Raw genomic sequence first — 27,831 nt, 5'->3', positions numbered from 1 at the left:
AATGACACCAAAAAATGGCTACGCCTTGCATGGCTATTAAGCGTGAAATATGAACTGCATTTCTCTAACAAATTTGATAAGCAGCTCACTCCAATTTCGACCCAAAATTATACCAGCAAAGTTTCTTGCATTTGCACACAACTCTCTAGCTTTCAATACACTAGCATTTAAACAATTATATTATTATGATATAAGTATAAACACTAGTATCGTCAAGAGCTTGGGTTCGGGAATAAAGTGGCTTACCTGAGCGTCGCTCTTGGAAGGCTTCACGTGCTATTGGGCCGCGGTCTAGTGCTGGCTGCTGCTCCTGCTAATGCAGTTAGTGGCGAGCTTCATCCTTGTGGCGTGACCGTTCATAACAGACCAGGAAATAATCTACGATTAAGCAGGTAATTCGTCAATGCACGTAAAACCTATGAAAGTGTGTGATGTTCAGTAAAATTATTTACGATAGTAGTTGTGTGGAATTCCAGTGAATAATAGTCAGCATATCCAGTAGTGAAGTCCAGCATGGAAATGAAACGAGATCTAGTGATCTGACGGTGTTCAATGGGTAAAATGATATGATCAGTGTCATGTAAACATTAACTACGATCCTACCAAAATAAATTAATTTGTTTAGTATGTATGATATACTTTACGTATTCTTTCATATTTTTAGTACACCCAGATGCGTAACGTGTTTTTTTGTTTCGTATGACAACTTTAAAGAAATACCTTACTCGTGTTAACATGTATATACGGAGGTGAGTTCTCATCAACACACATGTACGGAGGTGTGTTGATGGTTTTTGAACGAAGGATTCCTGTCGAATCACCCTCCATCTGTTTACTTTAATCCATCCAATTAGATCAGAAATTGGTCAATGAATCGGAACATTTTTACAAATTTCCTGCCAATAATAAATTACATCTATTATCAATCTTAACACCCATAACTAAATGGTACTACGGTTCGCATCCGATCCGCAATTGCAGGTACACGGAGCAGCCATGCACTTGCATATTCGTCCGCAGTAACTTATTTAGGACGTGATCTCATTGGTTATAAGCTTCTGTTTTTACTTCCTAAGCTCGTTAATATTTGTAACGTTAAATTCTAAAGAAATAAGGCCCGGATTCATAACTCACGTATCCTTTTGTAATTTTAGTCCTCCGCATTTACCAAAAATATTCATGGTCCGCAAATAGTATTTTAAGTTAAAAAAATGTTATTGCGTCAAATAAGACCAAAAATTAAAAAAAATCATTGCCACAGCCACTGGCGCGACGACTATCAGACTTGTGCTACACAGACTTGGATGTTGTTATCCAGTGAAACAAACATTTTCACTGAGATTTTCATGAAATTTCTCGAGTCTTGCTCATGCGTTTCGAGTGAATGAATTAGTTATTATGATTTAATCTCTTATTGTCAGAAATAAAAAAAAAACATGAACATACTGTCAAGTACTCATCCAAAACAATGAAAATGGTTATTCTGTATGTACCACTAAAATCGTTTCATCTGTCATAGTTGGCAATTACTTGCATTTTGGGAGTTATTTTTTGCAAGTCGTTGCCTAATTTTTAAAAAGGTTAAACTAGGCCACGACGTAAATCTGAACATTTTATTCATGCATCTGACTAATTATATTCATGTACCATTCTATGTTAAAAATATGAAAATGACGAAAGGTTAAAACTGAACCTTTGGCTGAATGACCAGCCTATCGTCATTACATACAAGAAAGAGTTTGATTATTTCACATATACGCTTTAACTACGAGGACTCAATTAGTTGACAGTCAGGACTAAATCGAATCTATTGTTTGAAATAAGCGGCTGCGTCTTGTCAACTTTAGTCGCTCCTAGCAAAGTGACCATTTCTGTTTACCCAAATTAAAAAACGTGCATGGAAATTGGGAATTTTGTTTAGGACATTGTCCCTGATATGTTCTTACAGTATATTAGCAGCTCTGAAACAACCAATCTGATGATGAAAAATTAATACACATCCCTGAAATATTTGATGAAGTTCTATCGAATTTCGATGGATTTATATCAACATAGAAACAGAAGAGAGTGACTAAGCTTTAATTTGGGATGAAGTTTGCTCACAACATGGTGCATGAAGCTCTCGCTATCAAAACATTGTAGAAAAAATCAATGTTATTCAAAATATATTCAGCTCACGAAGAAACTCCTTATTTTTTATAAAATGTTTCCTTAAATTTATATTGGAATTTATGGCGTCGTTGACAATAGACTCGATGAGAAAAGAAAAGAAGACTGTTGTAGTGCAATTAATTTATAAATTCTTTTTTGATGTGTTCGTTTTGGTAAAAATGAATCAATTTCTCTACAAGCTTCTCGTCATTCATAATATACGTAATTCTTATCGTGTGATAGCAGAATGATATCGAAATTTTGGTGAAACTAGTATAGTCAGTCATAGAAAATTTTTTACGTTTCTTTGATAAAAAAACGCTTTAGGCAGACCTCGCCAAATCACATCCGTAGCATTTTCACAACGAATGGTCGAAGAAATCGATTTGAACTCATATGTTTGATAGAGGAGTCTGAATATTATATTCAATGACATAAACTAATGGAAAGCATATAATGATATAGAATTTTTAGTTAGTCATCCATGCCATGGCTGATCATTCACACACATAAGTATATGGGAAGCGAAGGATTGACAAATAGCTATAGTAGGTCACTACCGATTTTAATTTACCTATTACCTATATACCTATTTAGGTCACTACATATACATCAGTCACTACCGATTTTAATTTCTCGAAATATCATCTATGCTTAATTTAAATTACTATTCAATAATTTATTTACGAATTGATTAGACTCGATCAATTAATATCAATCAAACAATAATCAATTCAATTCTTTCAATTGAAAGAATTTAATTGATTATTATCAATTTTCATTCTTTGTCTCCGACGTCAAACCTTATCTCTCGTATTTTTGCCAGTGTTGTATAAATAGAATATAATACACCATGATTAAATAATTGCTAGAGATGTACAGAATTTCTCGCTTAAACCCATTAATGCCTCATGTTTTATATTTGCGGAGATTTATTAATCGTAAAATGCCGGGCATTATTTTCACCATTAAAGAAAACCACATCCATATTCATCTCTTCAATTATACTAATTAGCGTAGTTACATTATTATTATAGTTACTATTAACATTCTTTTTGAAGATTATTAGTATGATTACCATTAATAATAATATTATTCGATTTTATTCGCCTTATCAGATATATTAATTAGCGTAGTTGCCGTAGTTATATCATTATCGTTATTGATACTATTTATAACGCGGTTTCAACATTTATTAGGCCGTAGGCCGGTCGCCAATTCTGCGCAGCTTGTTGGGATCACGAATTACCGTAGCCAATGCTCATTAAACCGCCCGGCCTCCTCGCCGATTCTGACCAGAAACTGGCGCACAGAGCTGGGATCGAACCCGCGCCTCTCTGCGCCAATCTTGGTACTCTGAAGTGTAACCACTGGGCCACCCTGCAATATAAACTTTATTAATTTAAAAATTATTAGTATGAATATTAATAAAATTAATATCATTCTTTATGTAGAATATATACAATATTGCAAAAATTACTAGAATAGTTCATGCAATATAACAAATATTATTCTGTATGTATAATATTTACTACATGCATAAATTATTCTAATAAAATTATTTGTAAACTTCTTTCGTAGCCATCTTCTGTCGACTAATAATTCATTAATTGCTACGTGCGATAAAAAAACATTTATTGATGTATTGCACTTTACAGACAACATATTTACATTCACATTTAAGCATTAAGCCAGACATTTGAATCAGTTTCTGTGCTTGAATGGTACTTACCAAGTTTTTCAGATAGAACTGTGATATGCTGAACCGCGAGATTGCGTCGTTGTACAACGTTTACAACAAACATGAATGACTAACGTGACCCGATAAACGCATCCGTTTAAAAGTACCTACCGTGAGCACACAGCAAAACTTTGCATTATTAATATTAATGTTTAGTTTATTTGAGTGAGGTGTTCCGGAGGAGTGTCGATTAGGTGCCAATGACTCATGAAGTGCCGGACGCTGCTAACTTAATATGATCCAGACTGTGCAAACTTTGCTTCGATAACTGCTTAATAGATAATTTTTTATATAATTTTTGTTGGGCGCATGAATATCGGTTTGGATAGGAATTAAAAAGATTGCCGGAATATGGCGTAGCTTGTAAGTAATGAATATTCATATATGAATTAATACCAATACCGGACATCTTCGTTTTTTTTTAACTCCAAACAGGGCGACGGGGAATCCGCGATCGCTTTCTCTGCAATATTTTTTTCAGCTTCTCGACCAGAACGTTCAGCGTAAGCTGTCGTCTGTCTGACTATTTTGTTAACTGCTGCATCGTAACTCGCTGTTGAGTACAAAATCTACCAAAAAATTTCAGGCCAGTAATATGATTTTCAGAGTTCAAAAAACACCTGACTTCATTTTCATGATGATAGAATTAAAGGAATTTTCCCTTGTCATTGCTGCCTAGCGGTCAACCTCTCTGGCCGCTCCCTCGACTTTGGCTCCGAGCCAAGGTCAGAAGTGCTGCTTGCCAGCCGTGATCTCTGAATCACTGTACAAAACTATCATTCTCTAAGTAATATTCAAAGAGAAGCATCTCAATATTTTGAAATTTTCCCACGAAACAGCAGTTTCTGGTCACCCTAAAACTGCAATCATTGTTTGCATGATAAATATCAGCATTCCAATAGCCTTTGTGAGTCGTTCGCCCTACAACAAAATTGTTTTGTTGTTGGGCGTGTGGTAAATGCAGTGGCCCGAAGTGTGGTAAATGGCCCTAACTGACCAATACTTTATTCATATATGGAAAGCATTATTAGTATCATATTAGTATAATATATAGCGAGATCAGCAGTAATTAGCCCATTAGGCCTCTCGCCAATTCTTAACATCGAAGAATATTCACAGCTTGTTGCGGCCTCGAACACACAACTCACTACTCCAATTTATGTTACTCTGAATTGCCACCACTGGCCCACCATAAATAACCTTAGATAATTTTTTCATACTTTTTATTTTTCGACCATCTTTATTTTTTGATAATTTCATTCTTGTAATTTGACCAGAGTATGATCATTTTCATGATACTGGCTTGAGTAGTTGACTAGTTTTATTGCTTACAAGCACGATAAAATCTTTCATTTTATCTTGTTTACGTGAAACACACGTCCGGCTCGTCGACCTAGGAACCATGGTAGGAACAGTGCAGGGCAGATGCAGATATAACCGGATCCATGGTAGGAACAGTGCCTGGAAGATGCAGATATAACCGGATCCAGTCAAGCCTGGAACCGGTAACGGACAGATGCCCACGTCACAAGCGCCGTAAATCGTCACAAAAACGTCACGCAATGCATCCGCCATACGTTGTGGGCAGGAGCACGAGTTCTTTTTACAGCCATATATCTCCTGACGAAATTTTTTCTTATGCCCAAGTTAATTAAAAGTTTAATTATTCTCGAATATTTTATATTTTATTTAGTATATATTAGGTTCAATATATCGAATGATCCAATCTGATATTGCGCTGTTTTGATGCCCAGAAGCAATGGTTTTGGTTAATCAAATACTAATAAGTGTCAATTCTACAATTGTGATACTTTGGCTTTCATCAATTGCAAATATTATTAAGACCGTTAGGTAAGTTTTTTATTTTTTTAAATCGTTGAAAATCATGACTTGAAGGGTGAAATAGTCCACAAATGTAAAAAAAAATATTTAATCAATTTTTAAAACTCGGGGAATGATTTTCGCATTCTTTTTCCGATATTTCCACTATATTACACAGAGGCTCAGTCAGCATCAGATCTCAAACACTTCTCAGTCAAATTTGCCCGACGTCATTGCAGTTCAAGTACTGTAAACAATGACATATTCAAGTCTATTTTCAGGTGTAATAGATCGACTAAGATTGCAGCATTTCCGTAAAGGAAACCATCACTGACCAAGCGATAACTCTCTATTTCCTTTACGCGTCAAACTCAGTCTCCAGTTTCGTGCCACTTGATCCTGCGAGATAACTTACTGTCGCATCACTAAGCATATCAGTGCAACCAGGCAGTGCCTACAGACACGGATAGAGCTCACGGAAATGTAATGTATATTTTGTCTAGTAGATACCTAAGCAAGGATGTATAGCGAACATCTTTGCGATGTAAGCAAGAATAAAAATCAAATGAATCATCACGACGGTAGACTCACATAGTCGGCAGCGGGATTAATTTCTCAAATACCAAAAATAGTGGCCAATAATCTATTAACAATTCTAATTGGATACGTGTTCAGTAATAGGTCAATTTGTTTACCCTATCAACATTCAAAAATTACCTTTATAATTACTTTTCATCCATACGTCCCGTCAAACAAACATTGTGAGTATAACAATAATTTGTTATTAATGCCGGGCTAAAATTAAAATGACCAATAATTCATATTAGACCAATTCATAGGTTTTGCCGCGTGATTCGGATTTGGACTAAACGCTCCTGCACAACTTTAATTAGTGACCAATGAGTAATTCCCAAATGACGTCAGCGCATAATAATTATGCGTCAATAATTAATAATTGTTACGTAATAATTGCTGAATTAGAAAAAGTGCTGATCATGTAGCCACGAGCGGTATCTAGTTGATCCGCGCAACTCTATTAGTGATCAACCCTTGCATTGCATGTGATATGAGAGACCTTAATATAGCATGAGACTTATAGCATCAGAGACCTTATCAATAAACCTTTCGGGCTTTATCGATGAGGCACACTCAATTAGTTGTTAGTGATAGTACACGAGTCTGTCGCATTTGAACCTAACCACACAGCTGCTCTGTTGTGAGCTAAACTGTGTTATCGTCTAGCGAGGGAGGGGCGGGGTGTGAGGGCTTGCAAGTAAATCGGGGGAGTGGGGTAGGCATTTCCTGTCCCCAGCTCTGACGTCACAGGAGTGTGTGTGTGTTCATTTGTTCGTAAAGTTTCGGGGAACTTACTAGGGCTCCCGTCCAACGAAGGCGGAAAATGTTTCGCGTTGAGCTGAAACCTGTTTACTGATTCACCTGTACGTGTACATGTTCATTGTACGCGATGATTGGCATCAAATAGCACATGTTCATTATTCTTCAACTTACTATCTATTGTATCATTAAAAACTACCATCAATGACACATAAGTCGGAACACGGAACTACTAATCAAGTAATACACGATTACAACATTACTACAAAGATTTCGATCCCACTAGAAAATTTTGGTGCAGTTTTGTTAGTAATATAGACCGTTTCTTTTATTTATGAGTGACACAAGTGAGTACATTTTAAAGTTCAGGAAACATATGCAACAAGCCATTGTTGTATCATCACAAAAATGGCTGAATAGTTTATTTATCGTATACGTTGGCAGGATCGAATTATATTTGACGAATTATAGTGAAAAATGTTCCTAAATTTCCGATTGCACGCTTACAGGCAGCTATGGTACTTTAAGTTCCTTTCATGTGAGAAAACGGAACATTTTCCAATTTAAAATAGCAATGTTTTTATTTTTTCTTTAAAATTTGTACTATACCATTTTTACTAATAGTAATTTAAATTCGCATAGATTAGAAATAACTTCAATAAGAACACAACAATAATTCTAACATTTATTTGTCAAAAATACATGGTAACCGAAATAAATTTCATATATCGTAACGTCTGTAACAGGTAGTAACTGGCGTTTACCTTGTATACTTTGTTTCTTTACAAACTGTTTTTAGTTGACATTAACATTTGCACGAATCGTACTCATATGGTAACTTTAATATAGAGTATTTATTGATGGCAGCACAGAAAGTCATAGAGATGCTATAAATCTTAATACTAACAGAAAACCATACGGATAAGGAAGAAACTTTCGTATATTGATTTCTTCGTTGGTTCAATACGACAGTAATCGGTTTCTCGGGTATTTTCTGACATATCAAAATTAACTGAAAGGGAATTTAAAGACGAATGATAATTGCTGAAAGAATACGAATTAATTATCTCCTTGAAACATCAAAGTCTGCCAAGATTAACAAGTGCATCTAAGTGGTAATGAGGTGACATGAAACGATTTATAATTCATTACAAGAGTTCCGAATTAAATTTCAATACATTTCAGTTTAGTTATTTTAGTAGACAAATGTTTACTAGTGCTTCAACTAATTAGCCATCTCGCACCGAAAATTAAGATGAACATCACCAACGAAGTGGAAGGTCTCAGTTATCGAAAGATTCTCAAATCAGAAAATCATTCATCACCCACAAGTGGCGGAATGTCTCAATAGTCCAGTCCGCTGAAGCTGGCGCGAAAGAAGCAGCGTGAGCATCTCAAAGAGACCAAGTGACAAGGAGGGACAGGTGAAAAAGCAACAGCAACTAAGACACTCGAACGAGAGGCCGCTTAGACGGGACGTCGGTCGCCTTTACGTGAGAGAAGCAGAGAAGGAAAATAAATGTAAGGAATCATACCTACATAATAACTTAACCCCACAACTGAGACCTGCAGTCAGACACCGCGAGCTCAGCGATGGGGCGCTCAGGAACAATCCCCCTAGGTGCGCGAAATCCCATAGAACTTCTGAAAAGCACAGGCGCGCGTCAGAAGTCCCCCTAAGGGGCAATACATTTTGATGTCTGTTTGGGCGAACGAGGCAAGCATATGAATTTCACTTGATTCGTTGTTCAAGTAAAAACATGCTGCTTTAGCCGTTCTACGCATCAATTCCTGTCTTTGTAAAACACATCGGTTATACTAAACATCGTTCCGACTCACGAACAAAAAAACGAGCCCTATTTTGAAGTTGAAAATTGTACTACTCAGACTTTTTTCACAATCTCACATGAAAGTGGGCTTTTCCCAATGAAATTAATTAATTAAATGACAATTTAGTAATTATTTGAATTAAAATTGCATTCTAACTCTACTGCGCTGTCTAATCACAATAATTGGATCTCCGCATAATAAAAATCTATAAATATATTCAAGTATTTCTAGTAAACCGAGTATTTAAATAAATTAAATGTTTCTATATAGTTGGAAATAGACTTTTCACGTACACTTGAGCCGTCTTTCCCCCCATTGATGCATTACGTACATACGTTCATTATGAATAGTGTATTTCTATACGTTCAAAATTATATTAAAACTAAGGACTTTGTTCTTGCACGTACGTACATTCCGTGCTAAAGTAACTACGAATTGATATTTATTGAAATTGCAACTTCGAGCTCGTGTGCCAAGCTACGAAGGATGATTAGCAGTAACAAAAATGCAGTGATTAGATAAAGAAAAATACTATTTGACTTGACTGATAACAAATAAGAGAATATAAATCCTCAATTGAGGTTCTTCGCATAGTTCCTATACGGCAAATAAGGAGAGTTTTTTATTAATATTCTGCTCATAAACCGAGCACTCTCAAATTGGCTGTATTGAGGGAATTCCCTCATCATTATTTTGATTCTAAGCTCATCTGATAACAAACACAGTATGTTTTGTAAAAGAGAAATTATAGCAATTGATTTACAGAACGCGCCAGGTATCTATTGACCTTCTTCAGGTTTACGTAACATGGTAATGAATTGGTAAGACTGTGAATGAGACCATTTAAAAAAATATCCATCTCATCTAGGATTCTAGGTGATATGATTGCTAATGTAATAATTATTGAATGGCAAGTATAAATTATCAATTTAATAATCCAATGGGATGCTAGAGAGAGCCGACGTATTGGCCTGTGAGCAGAGCCAATTCTTCCTTCAGAACTTTAATACGATTTTCCGTCACGGCGAGCCGTTGCCGGTCGAGTTGTTGGATGAGGCGGTCCCTCTCGTCCAGTGATTTTTTCAGCTCAATGTTCTCTGCCTCAGATGCGACCTTCTCCCCATTGACCTTCTGTAGTTGCTTCTTGAGATCTCGTATTTCAGCCTCCAATTTTTCCTTCTCATCTTTGGCTTTCTGTCTATTTTTGTGGGCTTTGATTGCGTTTCGACGTTTGGTTTCCATTTCCGCGTCAGAATATGGTTCAGTTCGTTGATGAAGCTTAGGTTTGGGCCCTTTGGTTTTGCGACTTTTGCTTACGCCCGAAACTTTCGACGATCGCGAAGGTGTAGTGTTTATGGCAAGGTTCTTTCCTCTCCCCATGCTAGTTTCGGCAAAGCCTGGCGATTGCTGTACTTTGGAGAACGCTTGATGAGGTTCTTCTTTGAAATCAGGAAAGCTGACATCCGATTCGACATTCACGACCGATGGTATCATTTCCATCTTGTCTGCGAAACATGCATCATTGACTTGGACATTAATTGTGTCCTTGCCGTCTTGAGCGTAGTATGAAGTTTCGTATGTTTCTTGCTGATAGAGACCATGGCTCCCAGCACTGAAGCTTGCATCAATGAATTCAAATGATGAATTGTAGGGTTCCTTTGGCCTTTCTTGGAAGAGAATATCATCCTCAGAGGCAGATGTGTTCGATCTCTCGGATGGTAGAGAATGTGTAGCATGATTATTGGGCGATAGAGATCTAATAGACGTAGGAGAGTAAGCGTAAATATAATTATTACTCTGAGATTGGCTGAAAAATGATGTTTCTTGCCCAGAGCTTTCAGGTGGTGGAGCATCGATGACTGCTGGGAAGTTTGCCTTAAAATCTTGCATCAAGTCCAGTTCGGTTGGGGCCATCAACTCCACCATAGTGAAAGGCTCATCGCCAAGAATCATCCCTAGTTCCATTTTGACGGCTTAATCTGTTCTCGCCAAATACTAGTAGCACTGAGTAAGAGTTGGATTCTGCAGTAGTGAGTGATCATGCAGACCGCACAAGCTTTGCACTCGAGGCCAGAGAAGCAACTGAGCAAACTGCAAAGCTGCACTTGTTGGCTGTTGCACCGACGGCTCAGTAGCAACTGAACGAAGACTTCTGCATCTGTTCATGAGCAAAACTCCTCTGACTCATCGCTTGAAATTGTTAGGCTTGGAGGAGATACAGGGCATACAGCTGTGAACGTTTCTGACGTTTAAAATATTTGTTTAAAGAGCTAAGTAAAAGAACTGTAAAGACATTAAGAATTTCCAATGTTCATTTCATTCAACATCGATAGTATGTATCTCGAATCATGATGGTGGTATTTTCAATAACCGCATCATGAATAATTTAACACATATATGATTGAAACATACGTTAGAAAATACACAATCATTTTCCACGCATTCAAAATTGTAATAATGTGTGTAGGAACATTCAAGTATTTTAATATATAGATTCATATACGCAGTACACATTGAAGAATTTTCATTCAGTTCACGACTAGTGAGCTACAAAGAGGGATTCCCTGTAATTCCACTAATGCCTTACCTCACATTGAGGCGCATTACTGAATTGTAATAAGGCAAGGGTTGAGAAGGCACGTTTGAAATCTCAACTTGAAGATGTGGTGATCATTAAATCGTCATTAATGATTAATATCATGCCACCTAATAGTGCAGATACTTACCTTATAGTAAAACTCTGCTCTCAATGCATATGTTCATAATTCAGATCAAGAGACGGACTCAGTTGATTTTGAGTCTGTTGATAAATTTATGAGTTTTTTATGTTTTCAGATGCTTTTATATTGATGCCGCGTGTACTCTAATATCAATAGGCGTAGTCGTCCTAAACCTTGCATTGGTATATGCGGCGCACAAATAACGATCGTACGGGATTATACCATAGCAGTGCCATGATCAGTAAAAATAATAAGTTGTGGCCTGCAAAACTTGTTTCGAATTGAAATATTCACTTCGGAATAACGCCAACGAAGTTTACTAGAAGCAATCAAGATACTTCTTCGTTTAACTTGTTTTCGTTTTCTTTTACCTTCAATTTTAAACGTGATTTAACATTGTTATGAATCACTTACAGTCAAATAAACAAATGAAAATAAAAAGGCTCTTCTGATCTAGTATAGTTGAACGAGGCAATCAGCATGAAAAAAATACGACGAAAAAAGCTGAACGGAATACTAAACACTAAGACATACTTTACGTTTCCGGCATCAGTGTTGCTCTAGTCTACTAGCTGCTCCGGCAAATAGCCTACGGATATTTGCCGCCGCTTTCCACAAATTAGGATTTTGCCGGACCTCTTGCCAGCATTACGGATATGTAATGAACAATTAATCAGGCTATTTTTACAGATGTCGTCTATGAAATCTTACAATTCAACTTATCTTTGAAATCTTATGATTACTGTCTTGCTTCGGATAGTTTCGATAATAAAAATGAACGCTAGGTTCTTCGTATCCTAAATGGAAGAATACATTTCTATTTCTATACATTCAATGCTCAAAGCTTATTTAATATTATAATGGGCGACTTCTAGTTACAACCTGAGCTTTTCGAGTTTTGGACACAAATTTTGTCCATTTGAATAGATACCAAACTAAAATGAATGTTACTACTCATCTCATGCGATGGTGCCTATAAAGCAATAGCACTAAGTCCAATTGCTCCACATAGATAACGGTAAGCAACATGACACTATATAACATATCAATGAATTCGTAAATCGAAAATTTACGCAAGTATCCCACGGCAAAACTTCCTATGTCTCGTTCTAAGTCACAACAGACAGAATAAAAGACTTATGACTCCATTGATCATTCAGTACAATTTAGTGGATTCAGTCAGCAATGTATGACCTGCCTCCATTACTCAAATTATGAGAGGAAATCTGACGTTCACATTATTTATGCAAAACCTTAATATAAATAATAGTTTTACTTCCAATTATTCGGCACATTAGACGTTTGAAAAATATGTAACAGAAAAGATAACCATCCAAAACCGTAAACTGCAATTAGCGAAGTAAAAAAGGTGAACCCACGTTGACCCGTTTTATGAATCGTAATAACCTTTGTACTAATGGAAAATATATACATTTATGTTTCTTTGATGTTCTTCTTGAACTTGTAACTGTTGCCGATTTTATACACTTACAAATTTTAGGCTGACAAGGGCAAGATAAAAAAATCTGAAATGCTTTTCATCAAGCATGTGGATATTAAATGTGGTTTAAACGAGGAGCCCTCACATTCAATTTCGGATATTGTTCTTTCCAAATCAGTTTTGCTATGTTTTAGTCAAGGAGGTATGATCAAAACGAGGCTAATTGAAATCAAATTTGCCATTCTCGCGAAATACATTTTGTATAAAATAATTACAAGTAATTCTGCTCAGTGCGTACAATGACGTATAAGTGTACGTCATGCCTCTGCTCTGAATATCTCGTTAATAACGTGTTCCCCAGATTTAAGTTGATGCTGTTAAGTTATCGTATTAAAATCCACGTTAATTGTGTTGACGACATCGAGAAGCGATTAAGATTAAACAAAAATCGTGTATCAATATCAATTACATATAAATAAAGTAGAAATAAATCTTTCATACAGGATATTAGCATTCATATTGCATCCAATGTCAGTTAAATGTAGTAAATTTAATGCGAGCGCATTTCTCTTGCCATTGAATCCTAGACGGAAGTAACAATTAAATATTAATCGGTTTTATTTAAAATTTTACCCGTGCTGAGTATGCTTGCACTGTTTGCTCGAAATTTGCATCGTTAACAACGAGGTGGGCTTCTACCAATGAAGTTCTAATTTGATTCTATATAAGGAACTTCTGACGCAAACGACAAAAAAATGGCCGGTTTATTCGGCTATCAATAGTCACTAGAAAACAAAGCCTTGAGTGCTAATCAAGTATGTTGAGATCTGAGTATCGGTCATAAGTTTATGCTTTAAATCCTGATTTATTTTAAATGCTACAATAAAACGATAAGCCATTTCTTGGCTCTTTATACGATAATTACGTAATTGATTAATGCTTTTTTTCGCTAGGTGTGCATCCGAATCTCACCGGCTCAATAACATTATCTATTTAGTATTTTATTTGATGAAGAGAACAAATGATGTTATGAATCGAAGAAACTTAATAATAGAATTAAGCCCACCTGCCATTATATAGTGAAAAGCGTTCGTAATCTTACTTAATCCCTGTCACGTCGATGCGATAGGGAAAATTGATTAACCATTGACAGTCTTTATCGCAGGATTCGGTGACGAAACATACAGGAAATTTAATTAATAATTATCTAATATGACAGTCGTACCTCAAATTGGTGTTTGTATTTTAAGGCACCATAGAAGCTCTTGCTTATTTGCATTGAATGTCTGCATATCGTTCATTTAAGCATTTGCATGAATGGACTTTCGTTATTATTAATTGAAGTTACTCCTAACGTGTTCCGCGAGAATTGTAATTCATAACCATCTCGTTAAATAACATTATTTCAGAATCTCAAAAATATTTACCTGGAGGGACTTTGTAAAAAAAAATTATGAATAATTCAGGCTTGTCTTTAATTTCAGCTCTTCTGAAATTAAAATATCCGCGGTCACACATGTGAATACCCACCTAATTTACCAAAATTAAGGTCGAAATTTTTGGGTGAATAATTTGTCCTCGTAAAGTAACTTGGAAAAAAACTTAAGACAATAGATGCGATGTCTTAGGAACGATTCGGTGTCAGATGTCAGCATGTTGCTCGTATTTTCGAACGTTTTGCATGTTTTGCTCTCAGTAACTCAAGAGTGTTGGCTCACTTTATTAAATGTCAAGAGTTCACAGATCTGTGCGGTGATGTCACAGCATCAATTGGAGGAAATGCCGAATGCGTAGGTAGTATACGAGGCATCTCGCATTCCTCAACCCATTTTTGTAGTTTAATTTTATGACCGTTTTACACCAATAATTAAAAATATGGTAGTTGAAGCTGGAGGTTTTGACAACATGTATAATCGCATTTACATTTGTCTTTGACCAGGTCAGTTATTAGTAAATACTTCAGTCATAGTTTCAAATAGTAGTTTTCTTAAATGATTAGAGAGAATTTTTTTCTTCAAATACTGCTTTAAATTTTTCATAGAAAAATCTGAGTTAACGTTATTTTGAGTGCAAGACAAGGAATATTGCAAACATTGGGAAGAAGGTTTATAAAGATGTATGTAATTTTGAAATTGGAACGTTTAGTGTTGTTGAAACGTTTGGTGCAGATCAGAGGAAATTCGTTAGGTTGCAATATACAAAACATACCGCGCGTCAACGACTCAACGTCACGTTTAAATCTGAACTTTAAAGACGATTCATTTCTTGGGTTTGAAGTACTTGAAGGAACAAAGATTGAATTGATATAACGTATACTTTTCAGGAGTTCTCAACAATGGATGAACTGAAACCTCTTTTGATCACCCAACCACGAAGAAGAAGTTCCCTCTTCTCACACAAAGAAAGGGTAAGTATGTGTAAACATGTATAATTGAATAAAATTTGTGCAGTCAATAAACAACTTTCGATACGTGTTCAAGGTAATTATCGATTTTATTCAACAATTAGTGTAATAGTGCGACATAGTCTGTGTAACATCAATTTGCCAGTTGTGATTCTTTTTCTAATTCTAAATCGCCTACTTCGACAGTCCTGAGTTATATGAGCTAATTATATATAATATATAAGTGGAAATAAAAGGATTTAGTTTCTAGATTTTCTTTTTTTATTACCATTATTGGCGGAACTCGGTAGAGTAAGATCGAACCTGCTCGTTCTGAAGCAGAAGCACCTAAAAACCTTATTCTCATTACTGAATGACTACCGGGCAAAAACTTAGTATGCCATTCAAAGCTGCACAAAATTGTAGCAGTTGTTGCATCAAATGCAGCTTTCGCGCTAGATTAAATCAGCTTGAAACCCCAAAAATTTTGTAAATTTTTTTCCTGGCCTATAATTTCAGAATACCATAATTTTCCGACATATTTTTTTTTTTAATTTCTCTCTAATGAAGTCAAATATAGGAATTATGAGACCGGATCATTAACTGAAACGTATTTTAGTGCACAGAAAATGTTGTCCTGTTCCTCTGAAGTTCCCCTTGTGCGAAGATATAAACTTCTTGAATTTTTGTTATCGTGTCAGTCCGGCCTGGACGTGGTGACGGCATCGTGTTACGTGTTGTCTCTCATGGGCGTCATGCCGATCATCGCACTGCCAGCCGCCGTAGCCTACAGCGGTGAGCCAGTAAATTCGAATTTAATATTCTAATTTAATATTCGAATAGGATTATACTAACATAAATAAGTGAGATTTTGTCCAAATATCGCTACACTTTTTGCCTGATAGTGTTCATGCAGACCCATTTTGGCAAGGCAAACAAAAAGTATTGGTACCAGGTCCGCTTCCTGCTCATGATGTGGTTAAGAAAGGATGTTACTATTTGGACATTGTGACCCATTCGTTCAAAAAATAAGACCCATCAAAATTAAAATTAAGAAAACTACCCTATAGATCAGATGCAACGTTTATAAACGTATAAACCGTAATTTCAGTACCCCTAGGAAACCTAGTTGAGAGCTTTGAGAATTCTTGTTTAAGAATGAACTCCAAAAAAAAAAACAGAAACAGAATTCCAATTAAATAAGAGAAAACAGAACTCCAATTAAATAAGTGTTTTTTAATTACGAATTATCAGCCAATATGCGCTTACCTACTTTGCAGGTATTTGTCGTGCCGACTAATTTTTGTCCATTTTTCAAACTTTTCATCATAGTTTACTTCTTTTACCAACAAAACTCTAGTAAACGCTCATGCTAATCAATTTCTGTGGCTAACTTTCAGTTCTGCGATCATATTCGAAGCAAAGGAAGTATATATTATAGTTATGACAATATTATTTATCATTATTCCAGGTTACGCAGGTGTTGGAGTGGCAGTGGTTCTGCTACTGCTCATCTGCTACACGGCCGTGCAGCTCGGGGAGACTTGGCTGCTGGCGGAAACCTTCTACCCCAACATCATTGGTCCAGGCTCCAAGTATGTGGTGACTCTGGAATCTTTATGTCATGCAGGGATTATGACCTTATCTTATTAATATGTTAAGCTAACATTATGTTATTAATGTGATAAATGAACTGTGAAACGGTCAACCTTTAAATATACATTATTAATTAAAGTTAATTCAAGTTTTACTGATGTTTCAACAGCCGCCAGCCATACCCGTTGCTGGGGGAGGTCGTAGGAGGCCCACGACTACGGAAGCTCCTGACGCTGCTGCAGGACTTCACTCTTATGGGGGCTGCTATGCCCTTCCTCTTATTGGGTGACGTGCTAGTGTGCTACATATCATTCCAGATAATATCACAAATTGTTGCCGAAATAACAAATCTTATTCGCTTCATAAATTTTTCAATGTTAATAATATAATTAATCTTGTTTTATAATTTGTAAATTAATCAAGCTTTTTCTTAATGTTTCCGCTCCAGTTGCAAGTGCACTTATGCTGTCCTCCACATTATTGTGTAAAAACCGCCTGATGCAAACTTTTAACAAAACTTGTTTTTTGTTTTGAATTATAGAGACAGTACACTCACCTACGTAAATGTTACCAGGGAGTTTCATACTAGGATCATCCCATCGAACTTATGAGTTCAGTTCAAGACGAAAACGATATTCATATAGCACAAAAAAATTATTTCAATTTAATTATATAGCTATCTAAAATATTCTTATTGAAAATGCACCTCCATCAGTAAAATTAGAATTTTAAATCAACGTTTTTCCACAAATCCATAAGGGTATTGTTGAAGCATAAACGACTTAACCCATTCTGAGCTACCCAAATCACTGTAATAAATTCTTTTGCATAATCTTCAGCAATCGATAGCCTGCAAGAAGTCTTTACTTTTTCAAAAATTCACCCTATGTGAAGAATTTTTTTCAAAAATTATCCCTTTTAGAAGAATTTATTTCGAAAATATTTTCGATTCACCCTATGTTTTCACCCTAACTGCAGCGCGCGAGAGCGCGCAGGGAGATTTTTGTGTTTCAAAAATTCGCCCTAAGTGAAAATTTTTTTTCAAATTTTTTTTCCCTGCGTATAGATTTTTTTAATTCACCCTAAATGAAGATTTTTATCACAACTGCAGCGAGCGAGAGCGCGCAGGAAAATTTCTGTTTTTCAGAAACTCAACCGAAGCAAATTCACCCTATATGACTTTTTTCACCCTAACTACAGCGAGCGAGAGCGCGCAGGAAAATTTCTGTTTTTCAGAAACTCAACCGAAGCAAATTCACCCTATATGACTTTTTTCACCCTAACTACAGCGAGCGAGAGCGTGCAGGAAGTGGTAGCTGCGGTGACGCGAGGCTCGCTGGACTACTCCTTCTGCTACTGGCTGCTGCTGCTCACACTCCTGCTCCTGCCCATCATGTGGCTCGGCACGCCTGCAGACCTCAAGTGCCCACACGTTTATAGTTTAAATCATTTTAATTTTCCTCAAGTGCGACACGTTTATAGTTTTAAAAAATGTTAAATTTTAATTTTCTGTTAGCCTGTTGAATTTTACATTTTTCATTCATTCTTTTTGTACGCGGATGGTAATTTTTTATTGGAACATAACATAAACATGAGGTTCAGTAACAGTTGTTAACATTACCCAAATGAGCAAAATTCATAGTTGCATACGGGAGTTTGTTGATGGGCGTACTTAAGAATATATGTGTATAAGCCCTCTATTTCGATGTCCACTTTCCCACAGTGGTTCATCCATCATCGTAATCGCAGGGAAGGTTTTCACCTTCCCTTTGATTTAATTATTGCAATTCTTAAATACGAAATTATTTTACTTTTCAAGCACACAAGAATGTGGCTAATAACATAATCTAAGAATGGCTAATGGATTTGCCACCAAGGCAATGTAGAATCGAAAAATAAGCTTTACTTAATTATGAACTATAGAAAAATGTGGCTAATAACATAATCTAAGAATGGCTAATGGATTTGTCTCCAGGGCAATGTAGAATCGGAAAAGAAACTGTACTTATTCATGAACTATATTCCTTTTATATAATAATTCATAATCATCCAATTGCGACCCGTAAGGATGGTGGCGAGGGCTGGCGCGGCGTTGGTGGTTGTGGTGTCTGGTGCTGTGGTGACCGCTATGGTGATGGACAACTCAGTACCTGCAGGGGGCGAAAGAAGTGGTACCTTCCGGTGGCCACCGCGGTGGCAGACGCTGGCTTATTGCTTTGGTGCAATCGCCTTCCAGGTCTTGTAAAGCTAAGACATGAAGTATTTAATCACTTTGCCGAGACTATACATATGTATTATTGTATATAGGCTATGACTTGATTTTAGACTAAATATAGAGTGACTTTGCCAAGACTGCATGTTTGTATACTGTATAGGCTATGACTAGATTTAAAACTATATGAGATTTATGTAGTCTCAAATACTGGGCCTAGACCCCATTTGTCTATAGGCTATTATTTAATTTTACACTAAATATAGAGTGGGATTCTGCCTAGTTCACATATACCTTTTTCTTTCGTTAGTCTGCTTAAATTAAATGTTCGTCAATAATTTAAAATCACATGCACATTCACTCCTGTTGAAAACGTTCATGAAAACGTTTTCATGAAGATGGAGTGAATTTACTTGGCATTTTCTATGTTTTTAAATTTTTGGCAAACTCGTATGTGTGGGATCTTTACCTAGAGTCCTAGACGATATGTGTGAGGCATTAGCCTAGGGTGGCGTTATATATTATATATACCTGTTATATTTAGTGTTATAATGTTATATACCTTTTATCAAATCTATTATACTGACTGGCTAGCCACTAGTGGCAATGCTTCATATATTTAACCTACTAGTCTTTTTACTGACATTGCTTTTTTGAGGTTTACATCTTCCATTTATACGATCCTCCTTCATAGTAATATTGAATTCAACAATCCATTCCCCTATCAACAGTTGATATAAATAAGTTTGACGATCGATTGATTCCGTGTATTCCAGTTTCTGTTGTAAACTTCATTCGTTCTTTGAGTAACAAGATTAATAATTATTGGTATACCTACTATATGAGCTAAATATATATATAATATATGAGCTAAATTGCTGTACGTATCGAAAGTTAAGAATTATTTACTGAAATACTAACCTATTACTGAAATTATTCCTAAATTGAATCCGTTCTCTGCAACTTATTTGGAAATTAGTAATACCGAACATATCAATTCACTTTATGTAATAAATATTTCTCTATCACCGTGACAGTTCGACATTCATCCTGTGCTGCTGAGCGTGCAGACAGACATGACGCAACGAGGCAGGATGAGGACTGCCGTGGCCACCGCCTTCTGCTGTGAGAAATTGGCCCTACCCTCATTGTTCAAAATAACGGTGATAAAACGCCCAGTGGGCGTTTTATCACGTTTACTACGAAGTGATACATATGCGTACCACGAAATGTATTTCTACAGAACGTAATGGTACGTAATTAAGGGTTGCCAAAAATCGGACAAATCCGAGAACAAAAAAGGCCAAAAAAGGCCGATAACTCAATATATACTAGTTTATTTATATGTTCCGCTATAAAAATTCCATTTATTTTCTTTTTGTAGTATATAAAGTTTAATTAGGAAGTACCCCTATCATAAATTTTAGCCGGCCAACGCAATTTAGAAAAACTAAATCACGGAATTTGTCCGGAAAAAATGACCGTCTGGCAACCCTGTTTCAAAACAGTACAAAAAATGAAATAATAGTACAAGATGAAGTAATCGTAGTCAACGTGTTAAGGCCGGCAATGCCGTAAAATAATGCCGTATCGCCGTTGTTTGCCGAAGCTACCAAATGAAGACCAGGGGCCATACTTTCAAAACTCGCTAAGTGAACGTAAGTTCTTGCGCTCCATTTTCTTGTCTATGATTGGTGGATTTTGCTTGAAAGGCCGTCAATGATTGGCCGATGAACTTACGATCTCTCAACTTTTTTTGAAAGTATAGGCCCTGGCCAGCATGATCGAATTTTTTTGGACGCCCGACTACGTAATTGTCGATCCGACCGTTTTTTTTCTTTAGCGCACCAGTCATTTGACGTTGAAAAAAACATTGATTTAACGTGGTTTCAGCAATAATCAAACAACACCTTCAAACACTATGATAAGATTTAATCTAAAAAAAATTGCTCTTTGTGCTTTGAAAAGTTAATAATGATCAGGATGGAAGCTTTTTTGAACCGGCAGTAAGAAACTATGTATCTTATTATTCACCGCTCTTCGTGACCAATTCGTTTCTCGACATTAATTGTAAATTATGGTGCTCGTCGAAAATAGTTGGAGCATGACACAGCAGAAAGCTCCTCATTGTGTAATTTTAAGGACTTTAGATCAGAAGCCCAGATCTCAGGCTCAGGCGTTTTGTATTCGAGCACGAATATTGCATAATTTATATACCCTGCATGTTTTCCTCTGTGGTTGGGGAAGAGAATTACCCCATACGAGAAACCTTTCCCGTGAAGCAATTAGAATTGAACAGTATAAGCGACGATCGTTATACATAAGTATAAAATAAATTGGCATAAAAATATTACATAAAATTTCATTCTATTTCGACTGAAATTCTAAGAGTTGGATATTTGGCGCGCATCACTATACAAACTCTTAATGAACTCCGTAGTTATAGCACTATATAGCGGAGGAAAATGTCAGCAACTGACAGCAAGAAATGTTTTCTTCAAATCGGTGAAACAGATGATTATTATAAGTATTGAGTCACCTTACACTTACTTTATCTATTAAATGTTCTCTAATGCGAGCTTGCTTATGCGAGTTTGAAGGTGTTTTCTATTTATAATCTATAGGTGTTCTGTAATATGAATAGTCTTTATCTTCATTAATATAGGTGTTTTTCGAGCGTTCTTCAATACCGAACGTGTCCAGGATTAAGCTGGACCTGAAATTTTATTTTTATAAATGGTTTATTTTTGCATCGCACAAATGGTGTGACATTGCAAAATATAATCGCATTTGTTACACTTGGGTAATTATTATCATGAATATAAAAGATATTGACTTGCACTATTTTCCTCCATGCTTAAGCGGCTCTAAAATTCGCTGTAACAGAATAAACGTCCCATGATCGATAGAATGAAGCCGACCATCCCGGCGTTTCTGGAGAAAGTTTTTACCATAAAATTTGAGATTTTAAATGGTCTCCTCTTTAATAATAGTTATTCGACTAGAGCTGTTTTGATTGGAGAGCCTTTCAAACCTGCATCTAACAAGTAACCCCGTTTTAAACATGATTACAGCTATAGTTACATGATAATATTTAATTGCTTTTAACGCGTGCCTGTTATTCATAGATCACGCTTTTCAAAATACATTCAGTGGAATGCACAGACCAATTGTTTTAACCCAAGAGGATAAATACACTCTGTAAAGTACAAATCAAAATGAATTGAGATAAAAATTATGAATTTAAACGTCCATCAATTTGATTACTTTTTGTTTACAGTCGCCGTATTTTGCTGATCGCTGATCGGTTAAAACAGTAAATTAGACAAAATTTATTTTTGTTTACAGGCGCCGTATTTGCTTTATGTTTACAGGCGCCGTATTTGCTTTATGTTTACAGGTGCCGTATTTGCTTTCTGTTTACAGGCGCCGTATGTGCCCGTGGTGGTGGTATCCTGGATACGGTATGGTGACTCAGTGTCCCAGAACCTCCTGAACAGCCTGCCCACCACGCCCCTGCTGCACGGTGTCATGACCGCCGTCATCTTCCAGGCAAGCATGCAGCGACATTATATTGTTAATAATAATATTATTATATTATATTAGTAATTATTATATAATATTATTATATTATATTAATTATTGTATTATTAATTATTATTATGGTCCCTCAACTACGAATAGCACCGCCCCTTAATACTCGGTACGCATATGTTGTCAATCCCGTCAGCGCCCGTCGAATAAATGCATCTCACCCGACTATCTTGTAAATTAAAGGCAACATAGTCTTCCTGATGAAACGGTAAGAGTCCTGCTTATAATTGTTCATGTCTGTTTTATTATTAATATTATTCTAATTTATTATAATAATAACTATAATATAATATTATTATATTATCGATTATTATTACGGTCTCTCAACTACGAATAGCTCCGACCCTTAATTAATACTCGATATGAAAGTGTTGTCAATCCCGTCAGCGCCCGTCGGATACATGCATCACGCCTGACTATCTTATATATAAAAGGCAATAAGTCTTTCCGATGATACGGTAAGAGTCTTGCTTATAATTGTCTATGTCTGTTAATTGTATACCCTGTTGGATTTTAAGGTGATTTACCATGCTATGGGATTTGACATGGCATTTCTATGAATTCATGTTCAAACTTTGAAAATCATCTTCTATTTTGTTGCAGAAACTGCTTACGAACTCAATAAATTAACTTTCCTTTTCGAATTATCTAGCAACCTCGCCTTAAGAAACTCAAATTTTTCTTCATAGTCGTTATTATTAATGCGCTGTTACACTCAGAGAAATGTACGAGCTTATGTACAAATAGTAATTCACTTTTTCCATTGTGTTCGTCCACGTGGCCCAGTTTGGCATGCAAAAGAGGGTATCAGTGCTACGAGCAGAAAGTGTGTCACTATTCAAACTATATGACCCATTAATTTTATGAGTAATCAGGTGATATAATGAAATTATTTTTCAAGCACAGTACTAAATGCTCATTACACTTACTTGCCATACAATTATTTTAGGAAAACTTTGAAGAATTATTGAAATTCAATACTTTTCTTAAATAAGTAATGAACTACTTAATTACTTGAATAATTACTAATTAATTATATTTCAATAATGGTGAAGTTCCTTCTCATTTAACATTTTAATAACTTGGTTTCTTCATCAGCCGTGCGCGTACGTTATATAAATCTAACACTAGAAGTTATCTAGCTGTTAATTTAATGAATAATTACTAATTAATCATTAGTTCGATGATGATGAACTTCCTTCCCATTTCACATTCTTAGAATTTAGTTTCATCATCAGTAGTGCAAGGACGTTATCTAAATCTAACACTAGAAGTTATCTAGCAGTTAATTTAATGAATAATTACTAATTAATTATCAGTTCGATTAGTTCGAAATGACATTAGTTCGAAAATGTGAAATGAAGTTACTTCTTATTTCACATTTTTAGGATTTAGTTAAGTCATCAGTAGTGCGCGGATGTTATATAAATCTAACACTCGAAGTTACCTAGCTGTTAATTTTATGAATAATTACTAATTAGTCATTAGTTCGGCAATGATGCAGTTACTTCTCTTTCACATTTCTAGAATTTAGTTTCATCATCAGTAGTGCAATGACGTTATCTAAATCTAACACTGGAAGTTATCCCTTAATTGAATTACACGGCGGCTTGAACCGTTCTCAGGTGCTGATCTGTCTGTGTCTGGGCATCAATGCGCTCTTCCAAGATGTCGAAGAGTGGCTCGGTATTACGGATGGTACGTGGCTTCTGTTTAATTCCGTGGAGGCGGTGGATTCTTGTTTAAATTTTACAAGAATTTGTGTTTTCTAATATATAGAATTGCGTTATCTAATATATTTTCAGTATTTTCTTCCGAATTTTATACATATTATTCTTTACGAAAATTAGAGTGGAACTTACGTCCAAACTCAGTAGCCTCTGAGTCTTATTGCATTACTCACATTTTTATCCCTCATTATTTTTGGTGATTTACTTATGTAAATTTGTGTCGTAAAACGCGTGCAAAATCATCGCGATCTTCAAAATTACCGCGTTTATGACCCTGGTAGATTTTGTGGCATTCTTTAATTAAATATTATTCCGATACCATAAAATGTTAACCCGAAATTTAAAAGCATAAAATACCACAAAAATTTTTCTTATCTTTATAGGAAACGTTTCGGAGTTCAGCTAAATCGTTAGTTTAAAAATTGTAAGAAATAGAATACAGATACAATCAGTTGTTATAGTCTAAGGTAATATATTATATCAATTGATAATAATAACAAAATAATAATAAACTTATTGAGGATAGTGTACATGTGTAAGCGTTCGGATAACGTTGCTTGTTCCGGAAAATATTTCTTTTTTTTTGCTGCTATTAACATGACGTTTATTAAAATGTCATGTTAATTGTAATCTTTTGAATAACGTATTATTATAATGCATGATTTAATTTGTTGTGGTAATTGAAATATATCATATTAATGCTGTGTTAATTAAGTGCTATTTTCGACGAGTTTTTATATCATAAATTCAACACATCACTTGGTAGAGTATAAATAAAAAAATTATTGTTTTCTAAATCGACGTCTTGAATAAAATGCACATGTGTCAGCGTTCGGCTGGCGTCGCGCGGTGTGCCGGACTTGTCTGATGCTGGTGCTGCTGTTCCTGTGCGAGTCCCTGCCACACTTCGGTGTGGCCATCGAGCTGGTGGGCGGCCTCTTGGTCACGCCCTTCATGTTCATAATGCCCCCGGTCTTCAACCTCATCCTTAAGGTATTGAACCTGGGCATTAGAATGCTGAAACCCACTTGGGAGCTTCGTCTTTAAGGTATCGAACCTAACATTAGAATGCTTAAAACCACTTGGGAACTTCGTCAATAAGGTATCGAACCTGGGCATTATGGTGCTGAAAACCACTTGGGAACTTCGTCTTTAAGGTATCGAACCTGGGCATTAAAGTGTTGAAAACTACTTGGGATAATCTTAGGAATTTGCTTTGAAACACAAAAAGTCGTGCTAATATGACATGAAGGTTGCGTCAAATTTTTGGAAAAAATATATTATAACCAAAATCATAAAGAGTTTGGAACGGAAGCATGCATTATCACATTTATTCGAACATTTTCAATACGTACTGCTGGATGGAAATTGAAAAACTTACATTTTGCAGCATCGCTGTCTGGGCTCTACATCAGTCGTGGACTTGGTTGTAGCCACCGCCACCATCCTGGTTGGATTGGTGGGTTGCGTGGCTAGCACTTGGGAGAGCTTGCTTCAATTGCACCTTCACCAACTCGTACCCTTGCCGTGCTACATCGACATCATTGCCGCAACCAAGATGGAAACAGAGGACCGACAAAGCCAAGCTAATTAGGTGCAACTTTATTTCGAGTGAAAGATTCTTAAAAAGCGTTTCATTATAAGGAGCCTGGTTCTTTGAAAACAATTTGCGTGCAGACTCCAAGAATTTATTATCAGCACTATAAACTGGTACTCGGACGTAATTTATCCCAAATTGTTTTCAGGTTGCCTCTGAAAATATTTATGTACTTAAATTGATTTTTTGTGGGGTTAATTATATCGATTTACTGGCTATAGGTAGTTAAATCTGCGTTAATATATGGCTCATGTTGTTAAGGTTGTAACATTTCAGGTTGTTGCAGATTTCTAATTGCACGGCTACATATATGTGTGATTGCACGTAATCATTTGCTCTCAATTGTCATAACTATGCGCAGAAAAAAAATTGTTTTCCTAAAGTTCATTTACTTGCAAGCTTTCAATTACATAAAGTTGTCTCTAAAAACCTTTAACATTATGGAGAAAATATCCGAAATCACACGTACTTCACGCAAAGATATAGAAATATCGAGTTGTTGTTAGATGAATTATTAATAATACTGAGACTGAGTCTGGGATGAGTCTCAGCCATCTTGGTTCTAATTCAATGGCGAGGAGTTTCGTCATTGAGATACACTAATTTCATTTAACTTCACATAAGCTTCTGCATCTCTTCATGATATTGATCAATATTTCTTCGTGAATGTCCCTACTAAATATCTTCCTCATTTAAATGTTCGTGATTAATCTTCTTTTCCTGTTGTTACAATAAACATGATCGTAATGGTAATATTATACTGGAATGTCTGGAATAGCGTAAGATATTAGCGCACGATATTATTTATGACGGGAATTAGACGCCATTATTTTAAAACAGTGCTTAGAGATGTGTTCTAACCTATAAATACATGCATAATATCGAATGAACTTAATTTCTCTGTTCCTGATCACGCTGAAAGTGAAAGGCACTCCTACACATCCTCTGTCTCGTATAGCAAAGTTATGAAAGCTCCACTGATCCGACTTCTTCATTCTTGTTCTCATTGTGCATTTTGAAAGGAGTCCAGATGTTCCCATGCCTCCACAAATGCTCTCGATCTCCGTTACACGCCAGCGCAGGGAAAATCATCCCGTCTTATAGTTAATCGCCTGTCTGCAATCTAGTGACTTGGGACTGTACTATCAAAACTCGCTTAAACACCCAGCAGCCTAAATACACCCAGCAGCCGAAGTACACCTAGCAGCCTAAATACACCCAGCAGCCGAAGTACACCTAGCACCTAAATACACCCAGCAGCCGAAGTACACCTAGCAGCCTAAGTACACCCAGCAGCCGAAGTACACCTAGCTGCCGAAGTACACCTAGCAGCCTAAATACACCCAGCAGCCGAAGTACACCTAGCACCTAAATACACCCAGCAGCCGAAGTACACCTAGCAGCCTAAGTACACCCAGCAGCCGAAGTACACCTAGCTGCCTAAATACACCCAGCAGCCGAAGTGCACCTAGCAGCCTAAATACACCCAGCAGCCGAAATGCACCTAGCAGCCTAAATACACCCAGCAGCCGAAGTACACCTAGCAGCCTAAGTACACCCAGCAGCCGAAGTACACCTAGCAGCCTAAGTACACCCAGCAGCCTAAGAACACTTTGCAGCCGAGGTACACGTAGTGATCTAAATACACTTAGCGTCATAAGTACTCACAGTGGCCGATTT

General features: G+C 36.3%; 2 protein-coding genes across 2 annotated transcripts; one reads left to right on the top strand and one right to left on the bottom strand.

Annotated features, from left to right (window-relative positions):
• Positions 1-10: 10 nt before the first annotated feature.
• Positions 11-27,014, top strand: LOC108676289 (amino acid transporter AVT1C). The gene is made up of 12 exons (XM_018164350.2): positions 11-392; positions 15,363-15,446; positions 16,124-16,217; positions 16,894-17,017; positions 17,188-17,303; positions 18,308-18,440; positions 19,086-19,254; positions 20,268-20,393; positions 22,657-22,782; positions 24,450-24,522; positions 25,384-25,547; positions 25,945-27,014. Exons 2-12 carry the CDS (start codon positions 15,375-15,377, stop codon positions 26,146-26,148), a joined length of 1,401 nt encoding a protein of 466 aa, XP_018019839.1. The 5' UTR covers positions 11-392; positions 15,363-15,374; the 3' UTR covers positions 26,149-27,014.
• LOC125178384 lies at positions 8,640-11,001 on the bottom strand. The gene has a single exon (XM_047881982.1). It carries the CDS (start codon positions 10,841-10,843, stop codon positions 9,827-9,829), a length of 1,017 nt encoding a protein of 338 aa, XP_047737938.1. The 5' UTR covers positions 10,844-11,001; the 3' UTR covers positions 8,640-9,826.
• Positions 27,015-27,831: the final 817 nt, after the last annotated feature.

The sequence above is a fragment of the Hyalella azteca genome, unplaced genomic scaffold (genome assembly GCF_000764305.2).
Source record: "Hyalella azteca isolate HAZT.00-mixed unplaced genomic scaffold, Hazt_2.0.2 contig9352, whole genome shotgun sequence".
NCBI classification, from domain to species: Eukaryota; Metazoa; Arthropoda; class Malacostraca; order Amphipoda; family Hyalellidae; genus Hyalella; species Hyalella azteca.
The sequence above is the reverse complement of the archived record's forward strand: the minus strand, read 5'-3'. Positions and strand labels throughout refer to the sequence as shown.

Coding starts and splice junctions, on each gene's coding strand:
- LOC108676289 (XM_018164350.2), top strand. CDS start 15,375: ATGGATGAACTGAAACCTCTTTTGATCACCCAACCACGAAGAAGAAGT. Junction 15,447..16,123: donor TCTTCTCACACAAAGAAAGG/GTAAGTATGTGT, acceptor TTATCGTGTCAG/TCCGGCCTGGACGTGGTGAC. Junction 17,018..17,187: donor ATCATTGGTCCAGGCTCCAA/GTATGTGGTGAC, acceptor ATGTTTCAACAG/CCGCCAGCCATACCCGTTGC.
- LOC125178384 (XM_047881982.1), bottom strand. CDS start 10,843: ATGGAACTAGGGATGATTCTTGGCGATGAGCCTTTCACTATGGTGGAG.